The sequence below is a fragment of the Tubulanus polymorphus genome, chromosome 3 (assembly GCF_964204645.1).
Source record: "Tubulanus polymorphus chromosome 3, tnTubPoly1.2, whole genome shotgun sequence".
NCBI classification, from domain to species: Eukaryota; Metazoa; Nemertea; class Palaeonemertea; order Tubulaniformes; family Tubulanidae; genus Tubulanus; species Tubulanus polymorphus.
Window position 1 is genome coordinate 9,535,705 of NC_134027.1, and position 22,521 is coordinate 9,558,225.

Consider the following 22,521-nt stretch of genomic DNA (forward strand, 5'->3'; position numbering starts at 1 on the left):
CGAAACCTTTTAATTCCGACCTGGAACGTCGTATCGGATTACGGCGTTCAATCTTTTAGAAACTACTCTTTCCAAACCCGGCCAGCCGCACTCGAGAACATACAACGATACAGGAGGTGCCAACACCACTTCGCACAAGTCATGTTAATTTTGAATGGTATTTTGGAGAGTCGATGGGGTTCGCTACACGACGCCGGCGCCCCTTGTCAATCGCGCCCGGGGGCCGGGGCTCATTACCCGCGATTGACAAATCGCCGTCGTGTAGCTGCGTCCTCATTCAAAGGGTGGTAGCCGCGTTCAATCATGTTTCCCAAATAAAACCAAAATAGTGGTACGTGCTGATCAGTCACAGCATAGAAGTGTGACGAATTTACTATGGTCACAGAGCTCCGCAACCGTTGACTGTCGCCATTTGGGTACCCTGATTGGGATACTCTCGGAGCTACCCCTAATCGCAAATTCAGTTGGTGGCGCCACATTACGACGTTCGTTCAATTCAATATAATTCAATTCAATACTTTATTACAACTTAAAAGTTTTGGGATACTATATATGCAACAAACAAACATTAACAAGCGTAAACCATCGTACTGATAAATAAAAGTAAACAAATACGCATCTGAAAGTCGAAAGACAGCATTTCTGGCTGTGCTACCGTGAAAGTATTAGAAGTGACGGAGTGGCAGACTCTGTGGTACTGGTGGTCAGTAGTCAGTAACTTGTCAATGACAATGTCAGGACAGTAGTGTATAGTCAGTATCTCGACTCTATCACTCGTCGATCTGATCTGTCTGATATGACAATCAATTCAATCAACTGAACTGTCAGTACCTACTAGTGAGTGTCAGTCAGTGTGTCTGTGCAGTAGCCTACCGCTGTCTCTGCCTGAAGTAGATTCACGATCAGATTTTTTCACTATATTGATAGACATTTGGTAAGGCAGATTACCACTGATAGTTACTGATACTGACATACTGGAGACGAGCAAGTCTATTTGTTTTTCTTATTCGGATTATAGCGCCTATAGTAATTGGTTACTGCATGATAACGTCCTCGCGGAGGGAAGCTTCGTGTGTGGCACATACTACATAGGATAGGCCTCAAGACTACAGGCTTGGATCTGGTTGATTTCGACGTGCGTACAACTGTTCAAATTATACGAGTGACTGTTCTGATGTGCTTCGTCTTCTTCTTCGATAATTTCCGGTAGCCTACTTTTGAATTCATATTTTCTTATTTCGGCAGTCAGTGAGACCTGATGATATCATGTCCCGGCTTTTGAGATTGAACCCGTTCCGAGAGGTGTCTAAGTACGGCACGAACCGAAATGGATTAAGATATTTATCGAGTAACGCTCCTGATACCGCCAACGCCGCTGCTAATATCGATGTCAGCGGCAATAATAGCAAGAACGAATTTCCAAGCCATGCTCAGGTGGTCATCTGCGGGGCGGGCGTGGTCGGTTCATCGGTAGCTTATCACTTCGCTGAAAAAGGATGGACAGATGTTGTCGTGTTAGAGCAGGGCAGGTCAGTATTATGCTACATACAAAAAGAATCAAGCCCTAAAAGCTTGTTTCGGGCCAAGTTACTCAAAATATCAACTTGCAGATTAATCCCATTTCTGACAATTGAAATTGAGTTATTTATCTGCTTATCAACTCTGACTGACTTAAAGACTTGCCCCAGACAAGTTCAATGATGCAGAATGTAGCTCAGCCTTTGTTCGGTATCTTGGGTCTAATATTTTTTATTGCATTTTGAAAAATTTCAGCATAGGATCGGGTACAACTTGGCACGCTGCTGGTTTACTCGGTCGTGTGAAGGCCTCTAGTTTTGAATGTCATGCGTCAAGGTACAGCGTTGATTTGTATAAAAAACTGCAGGACCAAGGCTATGCCACAGGTATGTATGCCTAATGTCTAATTGATCTCAGCTTGAGAGGACGGCGGGTGACCTAGCTCAGTCAGTTTTGGTACTACCTATAGGTCATTAAAGCACCCCAATGAACTGGCAGTTGAACTAAAACATTAATCTTTAATCCATTTTATACTCTAATGAAGGATTGCCAAAAGTCTCCTTTGAATGGGGTTACAAAGAGAAAAGTGACTCAATTAAATTTGAAAGTTAAAAAAAATATGTTTCCGTGCCTACATACCATAATTTTTGAAACAAAAAAGTTGAAATAGACCCTATCTAATTAACTTACTTTGAGTAGACATACCCCATGTAATTTCTGATTGCCTGTAGTCTATTTTCTGTTCCCTGTTGGATATTTTGCTCAAATTTTGGAACACATAGGCCTACCTCAAATTATTTTTAACATGGCCAGGGCTGGTAGGCCTATGATTGAACTCGGTCACATGAAGAATGAGGGTATAACGCAATATTTTGTAGGTTTAAAGACTTGCGGTAGTTTACATCTTGCGAGGACTACAGATCGAATGACGTATTTCAAACGTAACCATTCACTATGCAAGTAAATATCAAATCATAACAAAATTTCCCTTGCTTTGCCGTATGGATGATTCCAGTACAGATGGAATATCTCTCCCTAGATAGCGTATTGATCTAAGCAATCAGATCCAGTTAAGTGATTGATTCGTAATTTCCTTGGGTTTAAGTGCCAGTAGTAAAAGTCTCATGGTGCAATGATGACGATTTAATGCAGGCAGCCATCTGGAAGGGTTTAGGCTCCTATGATACATTGAAATAACGTTATTTCCGCGTGCACCAAAAAAATGTTCATTTAATTTAAGATCATGGGATCTGGAGAGTCATATAATTAGCGTGAAAGAAGCTAAAGAACTCTGCCCTTTGATCAGGGATGATGACTTACAGGTATTTAGTCAATTACAGTAGAACTCGCTTAATTTAATTTTTTCCATTTAAAGAATCTATAGTGCTCGTTAACATGGGCAATTTTCACTTCAATTATCAATGCAGGGCCACTACCTCCATTGAAGAATTCATTGTATATCAATGTCTTTGATTCTAGGGAGCTTTTTGGGTACCGGGTGATGGAGTGGGCAATCCAACAGATATCTGCAACTCATTGATGAGAGCGGCTAAAGATAAAGGAATCCGATTTTTTGAAAAGACGAAGGTGAACGAAGTGACCACGGTTAATGGTTTAGTTACTGGTGTTAAAACTAGCAGAGGAGATATTGCTTGTGAGAAATTTGTCAATTGCGGAGGAATGGTAAGACACAGTTGACTTATTGATCCAAACAATATTAGGTAGCGCCTTGATTAAAAGCAATTCGAAAATGCGTTTGAGATGAAGCTGAACAGTTGCCTTTGACGAGATTAATTTTAATTGCGACTACTTTTTCAGTGGGGAAGACAGATTGGAGAATTAAGTAAACCATCTGTTCGCGTACCACTGCACGCATGCGAACATTACTATATAGTCACCAAGCCAATTGACGGAGTCCGTCCAAATATGCCTGGTAAGTAGTTTATAGCCTAATTGTTGATTAATATAATTCAGAACCGCTAGAAAAAAGCTAAAATATATCATAAGAGATGTAGGAATATTTTCAGTGCTGGATATTACTCAATTCATTCTACTGTCTTATTTTTGTAGTGATACGCGATTACGATGGATATGTGTATTTCCGCGAATGGAGCGGTGGTCTGATGGGTGGTGGATTTGAGCCTAGCGCCAAACCGGTCTTTCACGACGGCGTACCGGAAAATTTTGAATATCAACTGTTGTCTGAGGACTGGGATCATTTTCGTGAGTTTCGTTCGATTATTGGATTTTTGTAACTTTTAGGAATTAACTAAGAATATATCTTCATCCTAATGTGTAATTCCAAGCTTACGGTTGACTTGAATTCGAATTTACAGAAATTATGCTCGAACAAATGCTTCATCGATTCCCGGTTCTCGCTGATGCGGAAGTTCGACAGTTGGTCAACGGGCCGGAATCATTTACACCGGATGGTAGATGGATCTTAGGCGAGGCACCTGAGGTACAGTACCTATTTTAGAGCTTGATTTTCTCATTAGATTCTGCCAAACCATGAAACCCTTCTAAACAGAACAGTTTGCATACTTTCATGTATTCAGTAGATATGAGCAAGTGAGAATTTGTGGGATTTGACAAACTTATGTTAATTCCTGCGGTTTGTTGCTATTTAGATTGTTCAGCCAGGTATCCACTCTGCTGGGTATATTAACTTGCTCCTAACGGAATTTCAGGTGAAGAATTATTTTGTGGCTGCTGGAATGAATTCGGCAGGAATTGTTGGCGCGGGCGGTGCTGGTAAAATACTTGTAGATCTGATAGTTGACGATGACCTTGACATCGATTATTGGCCTGTCGACATTCGTCGTTTCGTTGATCTTCACAATAATAGAAAATTTCTACGCGATCGCGTGAAAGAAGTTTTAGGTAGGTATAGCTATAGGGGTATTCAGATATTCATGTTTTTACGACCTTTAATCAATGATATTCTGAAACTATGAAGACCGAGCCTGTCGCAATGATAGGATTGATTCCTGGAACTGGCAGTTGTGGATTGATTCTTTTGTCTTCAACATTAAATGAACTAGTTTTCACTCCTAGTCAAGTTCAAATCGGTTGTAAGTTCACTCTCGGCTTCTAATCAATAAATATGAAACAATCAGCTTTGCCGCTGTAGTCATGCTTAATCCACAACTGGGGTCAACATTCACAGGCGTTCAGCTCGCACTTTAGAGTTTGGAGTACAGGGTTAGAACTGTAATCGTAAGCAAGTGGATATAAAAATATTTCACTTTTAAGGTATTTTCTTAAAAAGACCTAAACTACGATCATAATCGTGAAAACATATTGAACTTATTTCATTTTGAAAGTCCTCAATATCTGAGTTTTTGTGATGGTTCTTTGCGAATCGATCGAATTTTATGTACTTCACGGAACGTCTCATCAGTTGTTGTTTGCCTCATTTTTGCTGTATAGGACATTCAGCTCAGGTTTCGTATGCGCGTTCTGACTGGAAAACGCCGCGTAAATTGCGTACGTCTCCGCTGTACACGAGGATGCAGTCGAACGGTGCCGTGTTCGGCCAGAAAAACGGCTTCGAACGAGCCATGTACTTTCGAGACGTGAAAGGTATAATGATCTGAAAAATGAAGCGTTGCGTATGTCAGTTCTGATGTGAATGAGCTTGTGAATCGCAGGTCTTTATATTTGTACATGGTTATGTTTGATATTATCAGGTTGTCCGTGATATTTAGAAACAAAAATGCAGGTTATACCCTATCATTTCGACTGAAAATGCTGTGAATCATAAACATTTCTGACAACATAAGCCCTGCTTATGTCTACCACTTTGGGGTTGATAGCTCAAAAGTAGTGACAATTGAAAGTTCACTGTTAGCCTACTGTGGTATTTGTCAGCTGGTTATCTTTAACCAACTTCTGAGTAACTGGCCCCTGATCGTTGTTTTCAACTTTTTTTGTCAAAAAAAACAGCCACGATCAATCCAACTTTTTGATATTACATTGAGCATTTGTTCGCACTAATGTGCTTCATTGTCTAGTAGTACATGTACAGTTGATTGTGAAAAACAAGATCGTCACAGATTCATCATCACTTGGGTGAAATAGTTATTAGAAGTGCCAGGTAGGCAGACAGTTGATATCATTATACCATATGTGCAACATGTAGGCCCTATCTATGAGTGAAATTGACACTGAATTTCAGTTTCTCGACGGAACAATGAAGAAAGATGCTGGAAAACAGACCATTTATTCTTCCCCACCTTGCTTGTATCCAATCCATCTTGACTTTCGCGCAGTACTGGCAAGTCATTCTATCCATTGATCTGCTTGATCTTCAATCTGCTTGATTCTACCATTTAGGTGAAAGTTAGTGGGCCGACCAGATGCTATTTTACCTTCCATTTCTTATGTTCAGAGGTGTGCAGGGTACTTCAATGCTCAAAGATATCACAGAAATTTGAAATTAAAGACAAAATTTTTTGTTTCAGGAAAATATTGTGCACAAAGTTTTGGTGTTGTTTTGAAAGCACGATTTTCGTTTCGTTTCGCTATATCAATTTTTATTTTCGTAATCTAATAATCAGTTTCGATAGTCTTTTATTTCGATAGAAAATCATTTCCACTATATGTTAAACGCTTGAAATACTTTCGCGCTATCCTTGCTTCCGTTTCGTTTCATTAACTGTTAACAGTTAATCCAAGCAGATACCGGTTTTTTTGCTGATTTGAATGTTCTATCGGAGGCTGACGAAAATTTTGATCAATCAAAATCTTCACCACGGGCTAAGAACTGGCCCTATGTACCGTATGTTAAAATGCCTCCATATATAATGTGACCTCTAGATATACCCTTTGTTACCAGACATCACATAATTACAATTGACAAAGATGAAATATATGTACTGGACCCAGTTCCCTTGTTATTATGGTTGGATTTGACTCTCGACTTGAAATAAGTTCATTTCCGATGTTAAAACTCTTAAATTTAACTGAGGAACTCTACACCGAGTATAATATTGTCTACATTTCTGAAGCTATATGCAAGATTACTGAAATATTTATTTGCTTTTGCTTTTCATGGCCAACTGGTTGTTACCAGTTTAATGAATTGGCCACGATAAGTCAATTCTTGAATATAGGTTTTATGATTAGATTGTGCCAACCTCGATTGACAATTACAACTTTGGACACAATAACTAGGAGTACCACCGAAGAATAAGTTAAAATAACTTATCTGATTAAAACCATATTGGGTTCATGGCGGTCATTGACTGTCCTTAAATGGGAATGGTTCAAATCAAGGCCTTGAATATTATGGAATGGACTCTAAGAATCCTTAAATCATTGTCACGGTCCTTGAATGGCATCGCCTCATCACGAGATTACAATTTGAAGCCTCTGGTCACATGGCATCTTTTTCAATTATCTATGGATCGACCCAATGTTAATTGGAAATCTAATGAACTATTCAAAGAGGCTCTGAAATGCGGAGTCAAAATAGCCCTTGGAACTATGAACCACATCCTCTCGAGATTCAATTTCAGTCCAGTATCAACGATTCTAGTACACACAATGATGTACACATGTACGACTGATTATATTTTTGCACAGGTTTGCATGCCGTAGTTAGCTATCCTAATATGGAACAAATAACGAGCAGAAAACTGCGCACGTCACCGGTTTATACAAGATTGGCAAAAAGTGGTGCCGTTTTCGGACAGATCATGGGCTTTGAATGCCCGATGTATTTCAAGCAACGTTCGAGAGACTCGACTACTGGTAAAAACTCAAATTAATCATTGTTTGTTCACGTCACTTGTCTTAATGTGTTTATTTTATATTCTTCGTTGCAGGAGGTCATCCATTTAATGTGTGGGCAAATTTTTTCACTAAAAAATTCAGGCTCTGCAATTGCATTGTTTTACTATCATGTAAAAACAGGGAGCTTGACACTTCAAGCTACTATTATGAGACAATGTAAATGGACGACCTCTGACTAGCATTCAAACTCATGCAGCAGCTTAAGTGTTTATGTTCAATGTCTGATGTCACTGAGGTCAGAAAAAGTTCAATAAATTCTACCAGTTCAACACTTCAGATTAGATAATTTTGAGATTCGATTTTCTGCAGAAGGACTAAACACAATGAAAGTAAGGTATCTGTAATTATAACATAAACACTTGGGGATTGCAACTTTATTCTTTCTGTTTAGCTGCACATTCTGCATCCTGCGCAGTATTCCTTCTTTTTCCTTTTTCTACTTATGTAATTTTTGCATCATTTTTTCACTCATTCGATGATCATAGATAGTACATGTCTAATATTCGGTAAAGATGGGTCCTTGCCTTGGGTTTCTTATATCTATAAATCATTTTTTTAAGCAGTCGGTGACAAATGAAATGCCTGAACGACTTAATCAGCCACATTTGTCCAGCAACTGCAGGGTGTCTCAAAAAATGTCCTGCCGTAGCTTCAAGATAAATTATTCTTTGACTATGATTGAAATGAATTTTGGCTGGTAGACCTTGATGTTTGGGAAAGGTTGAAATGCAATAATAATTCCATTTTAATAGCCATTCAAAAACATGCTAGTGCTCAACCTTGCATGGCTTATCATAGCATTTCAACATTTCATCCTCGAGCAAACATCCGTCAAACGTCTACCAACCTTGCTCCCCCCCTCCCACAAAAAAAAATTCATTACAATTATAGTTAATGAATAGTTAGAGCTAGGGTAACACATTTTCTGAGACACCCTGTTTATGATCAAACAGTACTATAGTACTAAATCTCATGTTACCTCAAGAACTCATTAGAAATAGTCCCTTAGATTTACTGTTCATGCTATCAGGTAAAGAAAGAGGAAGAGGCTGGTCTGAAGTGTTTTAGTTGCCAAAGCCAAGAGAGGAACAGGTTTTACAATTGTTGTTAGATAAGAACAAACTAATCGTGATGATTTATGAGACATGAGTCAAACTAGGGTCTCGACTATGGAACTAGGTCCAGAGCCATGTAATCTGTAGGGACCACACTTCCCATGAGGCGTAGATGGCTGGTACAGCGGATCAATTTTTGTGCAGCGGTCAACAACTTTATATAATGCTTTTTAGTTTAATAGAAGAAGTCCCATTATTTGAATTTCATATGTTTGAATTCATTAAAACTTTACTTCATCATTAGTTCTGACACATTGCTTCTGTTTTCATGTTGCGAGTTTGTATACTCTGTCACTTGCGTTTCTGGTCATTCTACCTGATGATGGCTGTTAGTCAACAGCTGAAACGCTGTGGTTTCTTTTTGATGAATTTCAACGTATAAAATTCGAATTGTGGGACTTCTTCAATTATCTACAGCATACAAAAAATCAAGTGTTTATTCGACTATTGCCTTTTAGTTTATCGTATATGTAACCTTTAGATGCTCGCAATCCTATAATGCAGCATGGTCCGTTAACGTTTTTTTATTTGTAACCATTAAGCATGGGCAGCCTGTGTAATCAAGCAAAATGTAAAATATAAAGATCTGGTCATTTTGTGTGTGAGTGCGCGTGAGTGTCGATGCTTATTCAAGTTTTATAGCCACACTTTAAGCCTAAAACCCTGCAAATCCACACTTATGGCCTAAATTGCTTGGGAGCTAAAGCGTTTTCTGATGATGATAAATTATTGGGTAGCCAGCTTCTGTGCCTATATTACACAGCACGGATATGTAGTGGCCACCCTTATGTATATTTAGTACCATAGACCAACAAGGGTTTTGATTGTGTGATTAGTTATTATATAATCAAGGAAATTTGAATTCTTTCAATTTGGTTTAATGTTTTTTTAAATATATTTACATAGAAATTTCTGCGTATTATTACAATAAAATGGTTATGGTGCCGGAAAGTCATCTTCTAAATTGAATTTGATAAAATATTTTGGAGGTGCTATCTAGTTGATGGTTTGAAAATGTATTGCTGAATCAGGATTTGATAAACGATTTGTATGAATTTGGATTTCAGCTGCCGAAGAACTCGATTTTTCGACTACTACAGGTAATATTGTAAGCGGGTCTTAACTTGTAGATCGGGGAGATATTCCACTCAGAATTACAAACCAATAAACCCTGACTTGAGCTCGTAAACCACAGAGATTTTCATTTAATATTGTAGATGAATACTACGATAATCCGGGTACACTACAAAATGGATTCGGTAAACCGGACTATTTCGATAATGTGAAAAGAGAATATTGGAGCTGTCGTAAGGGCGTTAGCGTCATTGACATGTCATCATTCAGCAAGTTCGAAGTTAAGGTAAATTTCATTCAATATGATTTTCTTAATGGTTTTTGTAGATGCTAGATTTACCGTAATGACATTTATGGCTCCATTCTTAGACAGTTAGATAGAACTAGCTTTAAAGAACTCTGTTACTTCAAATTTACGCCTCTTGCCTCTCCCAGTTATTTGATGATATTAGAGTGATGATTTTAGAAAATCAGGCCGTGTTTGGTTTCTTTGACGTTAGCTTTAGAACCTACCAATATATCAATTTATGATATGATGTGGTTGGTTAAAGATAACTGGTGGATAGATACCATAGTTACAATGAACTTTTAATTGTTACTATGTCAACTATCCAATGGTTAACTCTAACCAACAACTGGCCCCGGGTTATCCAAAATTTTTGGTGCTGATCTAGAAAATTTGGAAGGCTGTGGTTACAATTCAGAAGAAAGAAAAGGCATTTTTCAGATTAACCAGCCATGTCATAGGCTACAAGCGGGGTCCCTCCCTCAGTATTAGATATTTTTTTAAGAAACACATCAGAAAACATGCAATAGGGGTCCCTCCATCGGTATTAAAGATTTTCCAAGAAATATGTATTATGGCTGGCTGGAGTTATGAACTAATTGGTGATTAATCTGTGTCTAGTCGGCAGGCAATGAAGTGGTCGAATGGTTGCAGTATATTTGCTCGAACGATATAGATAAACCCGTGGGGACTGTTATACACACGGGCATGTTGAACAGCCACGGCGGATATGAAAACGACTGTAGCGTGGTTCGAATGGATGAAAATTGGTAAGCTATCCTTGGGAAAATCTATATGCTCAGTTGACAATCCAACCCTCTGTAACCATTTTAAACTTTTTTGGAATGGCAGCCTTTTCATTCTCAATGGATTGTCACTGTGTCAACTACCCAGAGATTAAGTCTTACCAACTTTTTAACAACTGGCTCAGGGGACCGGTTCCGTGGTCAGGGCTTAGACTTAGGACCAGTCTAAGACAATTTTAGTTCTATAGCCAATCTAACAGTTTAAGACCAGTCTTATGATTAAAGACCACTTTTGGTCACTAGTCTCAACTATGGAACCAGCCCCTGGAGCCTGATATGATTAATCAATCACGATTTGGTTTGTTTTGTGTTTCAGTTACTTTATGATATCTCCAACTGGTCAGCAGACACGAGGAATGGCCTGGATATCTCGTCATATGCCTCGAGAAATGAACGTGCTGTTGAGCGACGTGACGTCGATGTACACAGCGTTGAACGTGATTGGTCCGAAAGCACAGGAGCTGCTTTCAGAATTAACCGATACTTCGATGAAGAAGACAGATTTTCATTCCATGACTTGTAAGGTATGTCGTATGGTTATACATGAATGGACAGTAGATAAGGGGCCGTCCATAAAAGACACTCCACACAAAACATGTCCACCGAATGTCCATTTTGCACTTACCCCCATTGTCCATCGGACGACAAAGCAATTAAAGATTAATCCAGGATATCCTTTTTATGGATAGTCCCTAATGAACAAATTACAGACTCAGTTCAATTATGCGGTGGGATCGGGTATTGAAATTCCTGTGACCTTTCGAGTTTTCTTATTACCGTCTTCTATTCTTTGTGAAAATTTATTTTCATTTTCTTTAGGAAATAAACTTAGGCAATGCTAGCGGTATAAAGGCAATGCGTTTGACACACACGGGAGAAGATGGCTGGGTTCTGTACATTCCATCTGAGGTGAGAAAGCCGCTGAAAGTTTGATCATCAAACTTGCTATTTGAGCAACTAATGTCTATCTCTACGTCTCTTATTCTTACAGTATGCGTTACACGTGTACGATACTCTTATGACGAAAGGACGAGATTATGGAATTCGAAACGCCGGTTATTACGCGTTGCGATCGTTGAGGATTGAAAAGTTTTTCGCGTACTGGGGCTCGGATCTCAGCGTTTTCACCACTCCATTCGAGGTCGGAAGAGAATTCCGTGTGAAATTTGATGTAAGTAAACGTACAAAATCTTTCCAGTAGTAGACACTCGTTGAAGTCATCTTTGACTGAATGTAATGCCAATATTTTTGCCCCTAGAGTTGACACTTGCCCTGAAGCTAGTTCATTATATCCTGCATTAGGTTAGGTAACATAGGGTAGCCTGAAATTCTTTCGATTTTTCATATTCTATCATGTCGCTTGAACTCTTTCAGTTACGGTTGTTTTGTCCAACTTTCTTATGATTAGGTCCTACGATTTGTTGTATGACTCCCTGTGTATTATCTGGTTAATAAGAACTGCTTATATTGTCAAATCATCATGGAAAATTATGTTTCATTGGTAATAATAATGTATCCTCGGGCAAGACACTTATCCTCATTGTCTCTCTCCAACCAGAAGAAAATGGGTACCTGGTTTGATAGATGACTCCCGAGGGCCTAGTAGTTGCTCAGATGTTACTTCTTCTCAGGGAGAGATGACTGATACATGGAATAAATTTATAGGCTGGGGATAATAATGCCAAAGTTGGAGCGCATTTGAACTGACTCCTGGTTGGGATGCTATATAAATGAGGCTATAATGATTATTATTATTATCATTTCAGAAAGGTGATTTTATCGGGAAACAGGCGCTTCTGAAACAGAAAGCCGAAGGCATACGACAGAAGCTTGTTTACTGTACAGTCGAGAACCATGACAAAGATACGGACAATTGGACGTGGAGCGGTGAGCCGATATATCGTAACGGTCGATGCGTCGGCAGCGTAACGTCGACACATTTCGGATACACGATCGATCGTCTAGTCTGCCTGGCGGTCATCAACGACGTCGACGAAAACGGCGACAAACGTCTTATCAAAAGCGACTTTTTCACAAAACAGGCCGATTGGGAGATTGATATCGCCGGGCAGTTGTTCCCGGCGAAAGTTTCGATATATCCACCGAAATTCGCGGCAGTCTCGAACACGCAAGCGTATATGCCGTCGAAGAAGATTTCCTGATTCGTGCGTAGTTTATAATCTGACTTAGAATATCAGTGGCTAGATTTTGCCAATAATCAATGGTAAATCTTTTACAAAGTTAGAGTGCTTGTGTGAGTTGTTATACATAGAAAATGTCGCCATAATGAAGATTGTTAACTCAGTTAGGACTTGCGTCCCAGTGGGCTATTGCATTCACTTTTTCACTTGTCCATTGGTAGAATCTAGTTGTATTGGGAAACTTTGAAGATGCTTTAATGGATTGTCTTGATACTTGATATTTGTTTTGTACATGTATCTACCCTAGGCACATTTGCAGCCCAAAAACTGGCCCAATCAGACTTAGAAGATAGCTGATTACCCATTGTTGTTTGCTGAAATCAGCACAATTTCTAAAGTTTTAGATAATTTATTTCTTGATGTCTCATATCCCCCCAGGGCCCATGATCATTAGAAAAATCAGGTTGATCAGAATCAAGATGGCGGCTGTCTTATGACGCTTTTTGTGCCCAAGAAAAATTTTTTGCTGGAACATGGCATTAAGTTTCAAGCTCAATGATGACTGCATTTGTTCACCAAAGGGCGTTAGATATTATAATTGTCAGATTGTCAAGCATTTTATGAGTGGGCATAATTTCCCTGTACTCCTAGTTATTATTGGATTTAAGATTTTTATTTTAGTCATTGTTGAATGGATGGATGTTGAGATTTTTTTATTGAAATACATCTTTATATATCTTACTATTCATATTGAGGTGCTTTAGGAAAACATGTGCTTCGCTCAAACCACAAATAGGCACCATTCTTTTTACCTCGTCTGAATTTTAGTCTGTCTGTATGTTCAAGGTTATTGAAATTGCTTTTGATTTTCAATGTTTGCAATAATTGGATATTTTGTGTAATTCCATGCAACACACTGTTCTTGCCCTTAGATGCAACACAGGACAAAATCAAAATTTTGGGAATATCTGCGTGTTTGTATACCCATATATTTTACATCAGCATCTTATGTAAACTGCACTGATACTCAGTGTCGTGCCGTTTATGAAATTAATATTATTTCTTTTATCAATCCCATGTAAGAATGATCTATTTGTTTGAATTTTCTTGTCAATGATATTTGGTTTTGATAACTACAGTTGAACCTTGTTAATATGATGATGTTCTAAAGACGAAACCCATTTATTACAATGATATCCAGCATGTCTCAGCTAACATATTTATAACAATCCAGATTTCGATCATACGAAAAACCATTTGATACGACCATTTCACTATAGCCCACAAGATTTGTATTAACGAGGTTCCACTGTATTTTCATGCGCTCTTAGTACTATTTCATTTGTATGGTGTATTTTACAATAACCAGTTGGATTGCAGTATGATTTAGAAAGCTAATCGTATTCCACACTCCACATGCTAAAAGATGTCTAATGAGATTAAAACTGCATTTTGAAACATTGCAGAAGTGATTAATTGTAATAAACATATGACAATAAGCTTTTGGCTGCAGGTTTTCTGCTAGTTAATTGTCCTATAACAGTAAAAATGTCAGGACATTAATTGTAAACATGAATGAATGGTATATGCCTGCAGTAAAATTTTCTGTGCATTGCAGTGAAAATGCTGTTGTAAAATTGGTGATCATATCATATGATAATAATCATCATGACGCGCTGCGATAAATTTTGTATGAAAAAGAAAAGTAGATTGTTAATATATACTTGAAAAACTGTAGTTTCATATCTTTTTGTCTGTTTAGTTTCGCAGCGTAATTGGAAATAACTGTGTTGCAAAAGATCTAAATGTTTCCAATCAACTGCCTTGCCCATTATCCAGTTCATTTTTAAAAGACAAAGACAGAAAACATTTTCCACTGCAACTGCAAATATTTGAAAACTAATGGCCAATGACTCGTGCCCGCTAAAACATTCATAGGATAAAGATTATTCTCTGTATTTCTAGAAAACCGCCCTTGTAACGGAAAAACATCGCCTCAGATTTTAAGCTGTTCAGGTTCCTCTTAGAGCTGAAAATAGATTGATCTTGGGTCAACTTCCCGAAGAAAGATACATCACTCAAAAGATGAACAGGTTGTGAATGTTTTAACTAACGTCTACATTTATTGGGTTATTGTCTTAGCATGCAGAAATTGATGATAGACATTATTTTATTGATAATGGATCGTTGAAAACGGCTTTTCTAAGAAACAACCATGCATTCGTAACCACCGCATTGGCGCTCGCAACATTTCTCGCCCGCTCCGCAGTCGGCGTCTTCAGAGCATGTGTTAGGATAATATTGGCAACTTCCGGTTACTCCTTTAAACCTTGGACACTTTGCAGGCTTACCCCTTTTTTCGGCTGCTTTCCCCTGGTTCCCTTGGTTTTTTGCGCACTATTCAAGTTAGAAAAAAGATGATATGAATAAAATGCAGATGATATTCGTGACTTCAGTCAAACCTGCTTAATCCGGATCGGCTTAATCCGGATTTTGGTCTAATCCGGACATAATCCTTAGTCTATTTGTTCTTTAATATACAAGAAAATTAATCTTAATCCCGATTTCCCTTAAACCGGATGAATTAATATGGTCCTCAAATGATTCGAATTAAGCGGGCTCTACTGTATATGTATAACAAAGATCGAAGTTGGGCAAGAAAATGAAAATCTCATATTCACCTGGCATTGATCCACGATAAGCACCACTAGCTGAAAATCAACAAGTTGAATTTGACATCAGTGTCGTTAACTCGTGCAGTAAGCTGCCATGGTTCATGATCAGATTCGTTCACAAAATGCTTTGGTATAAAGCCAGTTCGATGCTAAAGCTACCACTAACCATTAGATTACTTTCTAGTACGTAGACTCCGAGTTTATACACCCATGTTTATATTAATCACCCCCCCCCCCCCCAATTCTAAGACGCTACAGGGACCGTATTCACGAAGCACCCGTAAGCCTACGTGTCACTTAAGTCTGCCGGTAAATCTAGCAGGAATTTACGGACAGACTCGCTAGCTACCCGCATAGTAAGTTTGCACGTAAGTTCGCCCGTAAATCTTACCTGCCACGCAACTTACGGGTACGGTGCTTCGTGAATACGGTCCCGGGCCTAAAACGTGTATGGTACTTACTGCGAGAACGATAATTGCTGATTTCAACATTTTGCTTGCGTTTGAACTATCAAAGTTATGCTCAGTTGACGGCGTAAAAGTGTCGTTTATATTGCGTCTGGTCGTAATCAAAATTCATTACAACGATGATCACGCACGCGATTTCCTACTTGCGTTTTTTGAATCACAAATGAAGTAACACTGATTTTGCATATCTCGCACAAAACGGCACCTGCCGCTAATTTCAACTTATTCTTATGATAATACAAGCTTTATTCATGTGCCATAAACCCGAGGGTAAGTACCGTCACTTAATTCACTATGAATGAATATGAGGATTTTCTCGACACGCAATGATAAGCCTTTTAGAACACCCGTTACTTATTTGTGCGCGGAATCAAATTCGCAATTATTGTTGGCTTACTTAATTTTGTTAAATGATAAATTTAATTGCCAAAGAAATCTTTTCATGACAAAAAATCAAGTAGACGGGAAAAAGCAAACGAATGCTTTAAATAAAAGACATTTCACGAGATTTAATCTTTTAAACAGCGTTTAATTTCTATAAAAAGAAAGACGCGGAGGTAATAAATAGGACCTTTAAAAAAGCGCATTGTTTTATAAATATATTTGAATTACAAAACATTTTGTCGGATGTGTCTCTTCTCGGAACATGATATTCATTTTCATCTACATTAGATTACAGCATTGACCTATGTATTATTTCATGGTAAGACTGGACCGTCAACCAACAGATGTTGTTTCAACACGAACATTTAGCATACCCTGATCCGTGTAATTGGAAATAACTGTGTTGCAAAAGATCTAAATGTTTCCAATCAACTGCCTTACCCATTATCCAGTTCATTTTTAAAAGACAAAGATAGAAAACATTTTCCACTGCAACTACAAATTTTAAAAAAGTAACGGCCAATGACTCGTGCCCGCTAAAACCTTCATAGGATAAAGATTATTCTCTGTATTTCTAGAAAACCGCCCCTGTAACGGAAAAAATCGCCTCAGATTTTAAGCTGTTCAGGTTCCTCTAAGAGCTGAAAATAGATTGATCTTGGGTCAACTTACCGAAGAAAGATACGTCTCTCAAAAGATGAACAGGTGGTGAATATTCTAACTAACGTCTACATTTATTGGGTTATTGTATTAGCATGCAGAAATTGATGATAGACATTATTTTATTGATAATGGATCGTTGAAAACGGCTTTTCTAAGAAACAACCATGCATTCGTAACCACCGCATTGGCGCTCGCAACATTTCTCGCCCGCTCCGCAGTCGGCGTCTTCAGAGCATGTGTTAGGATAATATTGACAACTTCCGGTTACTCCCTTAAACGATGGACACTTTGCAGGCTGGTTCCCTTGTTTTTTTGCGCACTATTCAAGTCAGAAAAAAGATGTTATGAATAAAATGCAGGTGATATTCGTGACTTCAGTCAAACATGCTTAATCCGGATCGGCTTAATCCGGATTTTGGTCTAATCCGGACATAATCCTTAGTCTATTTGTTCATTAATATACAAGAAAATTAATCTTAATCCCGATTTCCCTTAAACCGGATGAATTGATATGGTCCTCAAATGATTCGAATTAAGCGGGCTCTACTGTATATGTATAACAAAGATCGAAGTTGGAAAATCTCATATTCACCCGCGCATGGCATTGATCCACGATAAGCACCACTAGCTGAAAATCAACAAGTTGAATTTGACATCAGTGTCGTTAACTCGTGCAGTAACCTGGCCATGGTTTCACGATCAGATTTGTTCACAAAAAGCTTTGGTATAAAGCCAGTTCGATGCTAAAGCTACCACTAACCATTAGATTACTTTCTAGTACGTAGACTCCGAGTTTATACGCCCATGCTCATATTAATCACCCCCCCCCCCCCAATTCTAAGACGCTACAGGGACCGTATTCACGAAGCACCCGTAAGCCTACGTGTCACTTAAGTCTGCCCGTAAATCTAGCAGGAATTTACGGACAGACTCGCTAGCTACCCGCATAGTAAGTTTGCACGTAAGTTCGCCCGTAAATCTTACCTGCCACGCAACTTACGGGTACGGTGCTTCGTGAATACGGTCCCGGGCCTAAAACGTGTATGGTACTTACTGCGAGAACGATAATTGCTGATTTCAACATTTCGCTTGCGTTTGATTGAATTATCAAATTTATGCTCAGTTGACGGCGTAAAAGTGTCGTTTATATTACGTCTGGTCGTAATGAAAATTCATTACAACGATTATCACACACGCGATTTCCTACTTGCGTTTTTTGAATCACAAATGAAGTAACACTGATTTTGCATCTCGCACAAAACGGCACCTGCCGCTAATTTCAAATTATTCTTATGATAATACAATCTTTACTCATGTGCCATAAACCCGAGGGTAAGTACCGTCACTTAATTCACTATGAATAAATATAAGGATTTTCTCGACACGCAATGATAAGCCTTTAGAACACCCGTTACTTTGTCCTCGGAATCAAATTCGCAATTATTGTTGGCTTACTTAATTTTGTTTAATGATAAATTCAATTGCCAAAGAAATCTTTTCATGACAAAAAATCAAGTAGACTGGAAAAAGCAAACGAATGCTTTAAATAAAAGACATATTTCACGAGATTTAATTTTGAAGCTGTAGGTCAATTAAAAAGCGCTTAATTTCTATAAAAAGAAAGACGCGGATGTAATTCAAAGGACCTTTAAAAAAGCGCATAATTTTATTGATAGATTTTAATTACAAAACATTTTGTCGGATGTGTCTCTTCTCGGAACATGATATTCATTTTCATCTACATTAGATTACAGCATTGACCTATGTATTATTTCATGGTAAGACAGGACCGTTAACCAACGGATGTTGTTTCAACACGAACATTTAGCATACCCTGATCCGGCGAATATTTTTTGCTTGAGTGTAGAATCCGGTTAATAGTTCCTACATTCATGTCAAGTTGTAGAGCTTATTGCTACCAACGAAACTATTAAGACCTATTTGAGGTATGCACACCCAAAACTAAGGGAACTATCCCAAAAGATCGTGGACAATCAAAAATAAATAGACAGGGGTGGAGAGGGCAAAAGAGGCCCCAAGAAAATTCTGAAAGCCAAATTATGAAAACGTTATCTTTGTGCGCACACTCCTTTTCGGCAACCAGCATTATTTCCATAACCCAAGAATCTGATATCCCGGACTGAGTAAGCGCGGACTGCTGTTGCTGTGGTTATAAAAAAAAGAAAGAACAGGACACCAGGACATATACGTGAACTGATGTAAGGTAGTGATAATAATCTATTTCGTAGAATAGCGTAGATAATTTAGTGTTTTATTGATTAAATTCAGCAATTCCTTGAGACTCGGACTGTAAGAAGTATACGAGCGGAGGTCTGCCACAATATGGTAGCTCTGACTTTGATATTGTCGGAGCTACCCATTTGTCCATTTCTCGTAAAAGCGGTCGCTAACGTGACGCCCCCTATTTTTCGTGCCTGCCATTGCATAAAAAGTCATCGCCAAAGACGCTAAAATGAACACATTTTTGGCCCGCAGTTCCAATCTATCGCCGTGTTTGACGGCTTTAACTCAAGTTACGCCGTCGGTGATGAGACCGGCGATCGCGCCGGTGGTCTTGAAATCGAAAAATGTCGTCGTTCCACCAGCGCCCGAATGTCACACGAGCGATGCCTTGTCGACGAAGTTTGTGCCAACATCGAGAACTGGCGTCAAAGTTCAGTCGTTTACTTCAGGTGTGATTTGATTTATGGTGAACAGAATCTGTTAGTTAACTTGTTGTGGTTGATCGAGAGTGCTTAGACTGGTTTTCCCCAATTTGAATTTTATTTTGACTTGTATCCTCTATTATTATGATATTGTATCCTCTATTTCTTCCTCGTCTAGTCTATTAATAGTAAATGACAAGTAAACGCTATTTATTTTATCATCAGATCTTGATTGATTTATGACGTGGAATCGCATCAGCTATTTTACATAATTTAAAAGATACAATTATCCTGCGGGGTAGTTCGCAGCTCTTGACATTATTATTTTGTGTTGCAGTGCAGATTTTACGAATTGGGTTATCTCTCGTTGCTGCTTTGATAATCGACAAGTATCGACATTGCTGTCAAAATTATAGTTGTAGTAGATCTCTTTTGAGCTGATAAGATCATCTATTTGATTTTTTGAACAACTTGATTGATGGTGCGTGGACAATTTTGACTTAGTATGACCGGGAGTTCTCAATACATCATCCAGAAATATTTGTTTCTACATAAGTTAGAAAAAGGGTCTGAGAGAGATTTGGGTTAGCATTAGAGTTAGGATTAACTTATGGGGTTAAGGTTTAGTTGAGGGCTATGACTAAGTAGCTTCGAACTTAACTGAAGAAAGGGTGTATGTGCAGGCTGGGAGAGTCTTGAACTCTTCGAGACTCTGCTGAAACGGTATCCTGCAGGTGGAGCATTCCAATCCCTGACTGTTCTAGCATAAGGATTGTCTGGTTATTTGACTGTAGGTAAAATAGCGTTTACAAGAATAATGCCAAATTGTCGAAATATCCGCTTCCAATTTTGCTCAGACCCTACTCTTACGATGAATCCGAAACATACCAACTTGCCAGACCTTCCCTCTCATGCATCAAGGCATTGTGAATCCTTTACACCAATTTATTAATGTAAGTTCATTCGTTTGTTTTTTTTTTTCTATAGGATCAATGCAGGTTCGATACGCGCACACTGATATCCAAGTACCAGACTTTTCAGCATACCGAAAAGAATCGACTATGGATCCGTCGCAACTGTCGAAAAAAACAGACACAGTTCGCAAAAGTTTTACTTACCTTGTGACAGCTGGAAGTAAGTCACGTTGATCGAGTTTTTTTTCGCTGACTGACGATGAATTTCAAAGTTTTAACGACGTATTCTTATTTTGTCGAATGTCGTTTATTTCAGGTCTCGGCGTCGCTGGACTGTATTCGGCGAAAACCGTCGCCCACGAATTCATTAGCACGATGAGCGCTTCGGCGGACGTTCTGGCGATGGCGAAGATCGAAATCAAGCTGTCGGAGATCCCCGAGGGAAAGAGCGTCACGTTCAAATGGCGCGGCAAACCGTTGTTCATTCGACACCGTACGAGCGAGGATATCGAACGCGAGAACGCTGTCAATCTGTCCGAACTGCGACACCCGGAGCACGATAATGAACGAACAAAGAATCCTGAGTGGTTGGTGCTGCTTGGAGTTTGTACACATTTAGGTATTTATCAGAATCAAGGTGTATCGATGTCATAACAGTTTCTATCTCTATTGAAAATGGCAGCACCTGTCAATCATTGTGAAGTATTAGCAACAATTATATTAGCAGCAGTATAGATGGGCTTGTGGTTGGTATGCAGGTTATACAACTCACTGGGGTGGAATTTTTAAAAATATCAAAATTATCTCCAGTTGCATGGTCATGGCTTAGAATTAAGACAAGTCTAAGACCAACTTAGTTCTATAGCCAATCTAAGAACTTGACTGACTTATTAACACTTAAGATTTAAGACCACTTTTGGACCCAGGTGTTAAGTCAGTATTGAAAGGATTAAGCTAGAGAAATTATAAATTTACGCCTCCCAACAATAGAACACATAAACAGTATTTCTTTCCTTAATTACAGGTTGCGTGCCGATCGCCGATGCCGGAGATTTCGGCGGATACTACTGCCCGTGCCACGGATCGCATTACGACGGCTCGGGACGAATCAGAAAAGGACCGGCTCCGCTTAATCTCGAAGTGCCCGAGTACACATTCGTCGACGAAGACCTCCTCGTCGTCGGTTAATACATGTATAGTTAGGTGATTTTATTACTATTATTAATATCGATTAGGAAATTGTTTCTCGTATTTTACCAACAACTTATAAACACCAGAAGACCTGAAGAGCAGAAAATTTGGAGTCTGTTCACATTATTGGTTTGATTGTTTTCGTTGGTAGCCCTCTTTTGGAATTCTCATCTGCTCTTTGGGCTTTTAACCGATTCAGACTATTAACTGTAGATGTATTTTGGATTTTCGATGTCATGTACGCTGATTTTTGTGTGTAAAGTGTACGATAGGTTTTATAATATAAATTATTCAGAGGAAAGATGTTCAATCATTGGTCGCGCAGTTTACTTCATGGCAACGCTCTAACGTGTACATTAAGTTTCAATAAATAATACTAAAATAACAAATGCTTCTTGTTTTCATTAGAATTGGGCAAATTCTTATTTCTTGGTTTCTGTGGTAGAAAGGTCCAGATACTTACTTGTTTAGTTATCATTAATTGAAATGCTTCATATGATGTCATTTTGAAATGTCTGCTGTTAACAGTTATTGGATATCAAGACTGGCTATAAGTAAATATGGACTCACAAAATCATTATCCAAATAAACGAGGACAGGAAACTTAAAATGGCAGCATGTCAATCAACTGACCCAAAAGCCTGTCTGATACTTAAAACTCTATGTCAAACCATAAAGAAACTAGATGAACAAATTTTCGTTGTGATAATTAATTCCGGCTGCCCAGCCTGGAATTCACTAACCTTTGAGAAAATCTATTAGTCCTGTGAGATCCGAAGTAAGTGGAGTTAACATTGTATAAAGCTCAAATCATAAATTCAA

At 38.6% G+C, this 22,521-nt stretch overlaps 2 protein-coding genes across 6 annotated transcripts; both read left to right on the forward strand.

The window, feature by feature from the left end:
- The first annotated feature begins 522 nt into the window (after window positions 1-522).
- Window positions 523-14,439, forward strand: LOC141901801 (pyruvate dehydrogenase phosphatase regulatory subunit, mitochondrial-like). 5 transcript variants are annotated; one of them, XM_074789281.1, is made up of 19 exons: window positions 707-934; window positions 1,019-1,135; window positions 1,246-1,529; window positions 1,774-1,904; window positions 2,397-2,478; window positions 2,759-2,840; window positions 2,998-3,201; window positions 3,337-3,451; window positions 3,589-3,741; window positions 3,855-3,979; window positions 4,209-4,401; window positions 7,108-7,275; window positions 9,500-9,532; window positions 9,650-9,792; window positions 10,414-10,562; window positions 10,915-11,122; window positions 11,418-11,507; window positions 11,590-11,769; window positions 12,365-14,439. In XM_074789281.1, exons 3-19 carry the CDS (start codon window positions 1,267-1,269, stop codon window positions 12,758-12,760), a joined length of 2,715 nt encoding a protein of 904 aa, XP_074645382.1. In that variant the 5' UTR covers window positions 707-934; window positions 1,019-1,135; window positions 1,246-1,266; the 3' UTR covers window positions 12,761-14,439. The 5 variants fall into 5 exon arrangements, with proteins under 5 accessions (XP_074645384.1, XP_074645383.1, XP_074645382.1 ...); XM_074789283.1 differs by lacking the exons at window positions 707-934; window positions 1,019-1,135 and adding an exon at window positions 523-603; XM_074789282.1 differs by lacking the exons at window positions 707-934; window positions 1,019-1,135 and adding an exon at window positions 532-694.
- A 4,888-nt stretch (window positions 14,440-19,327) lies between these two features.
- LOC141901527 (cytochrome b-c1 complex subunit Rieske, mitochondrial-like) lies at window positions 19,328-22,079 on the forward strand. The gene is made up of 4 exons (XM_074788830.1): window positions 19,328-19,621; window positions 20,582-20,728; window positions 20,825-21,127; window positions 21,533-22,079. Exons 1-4 carry the CDS (start codon window positions 19,402-19,404, stop codon window positions 21,694-21,696), a joined length of 834 nt encoding a protein of 277 aa, XP_074644931.1. The 5' UTR covers window positions 19,328-19,401; the 3' UTR covers window positions 21,697-22,079.
- Window positions 22,080-22,521: the final 442 nt, after the last annotated feature.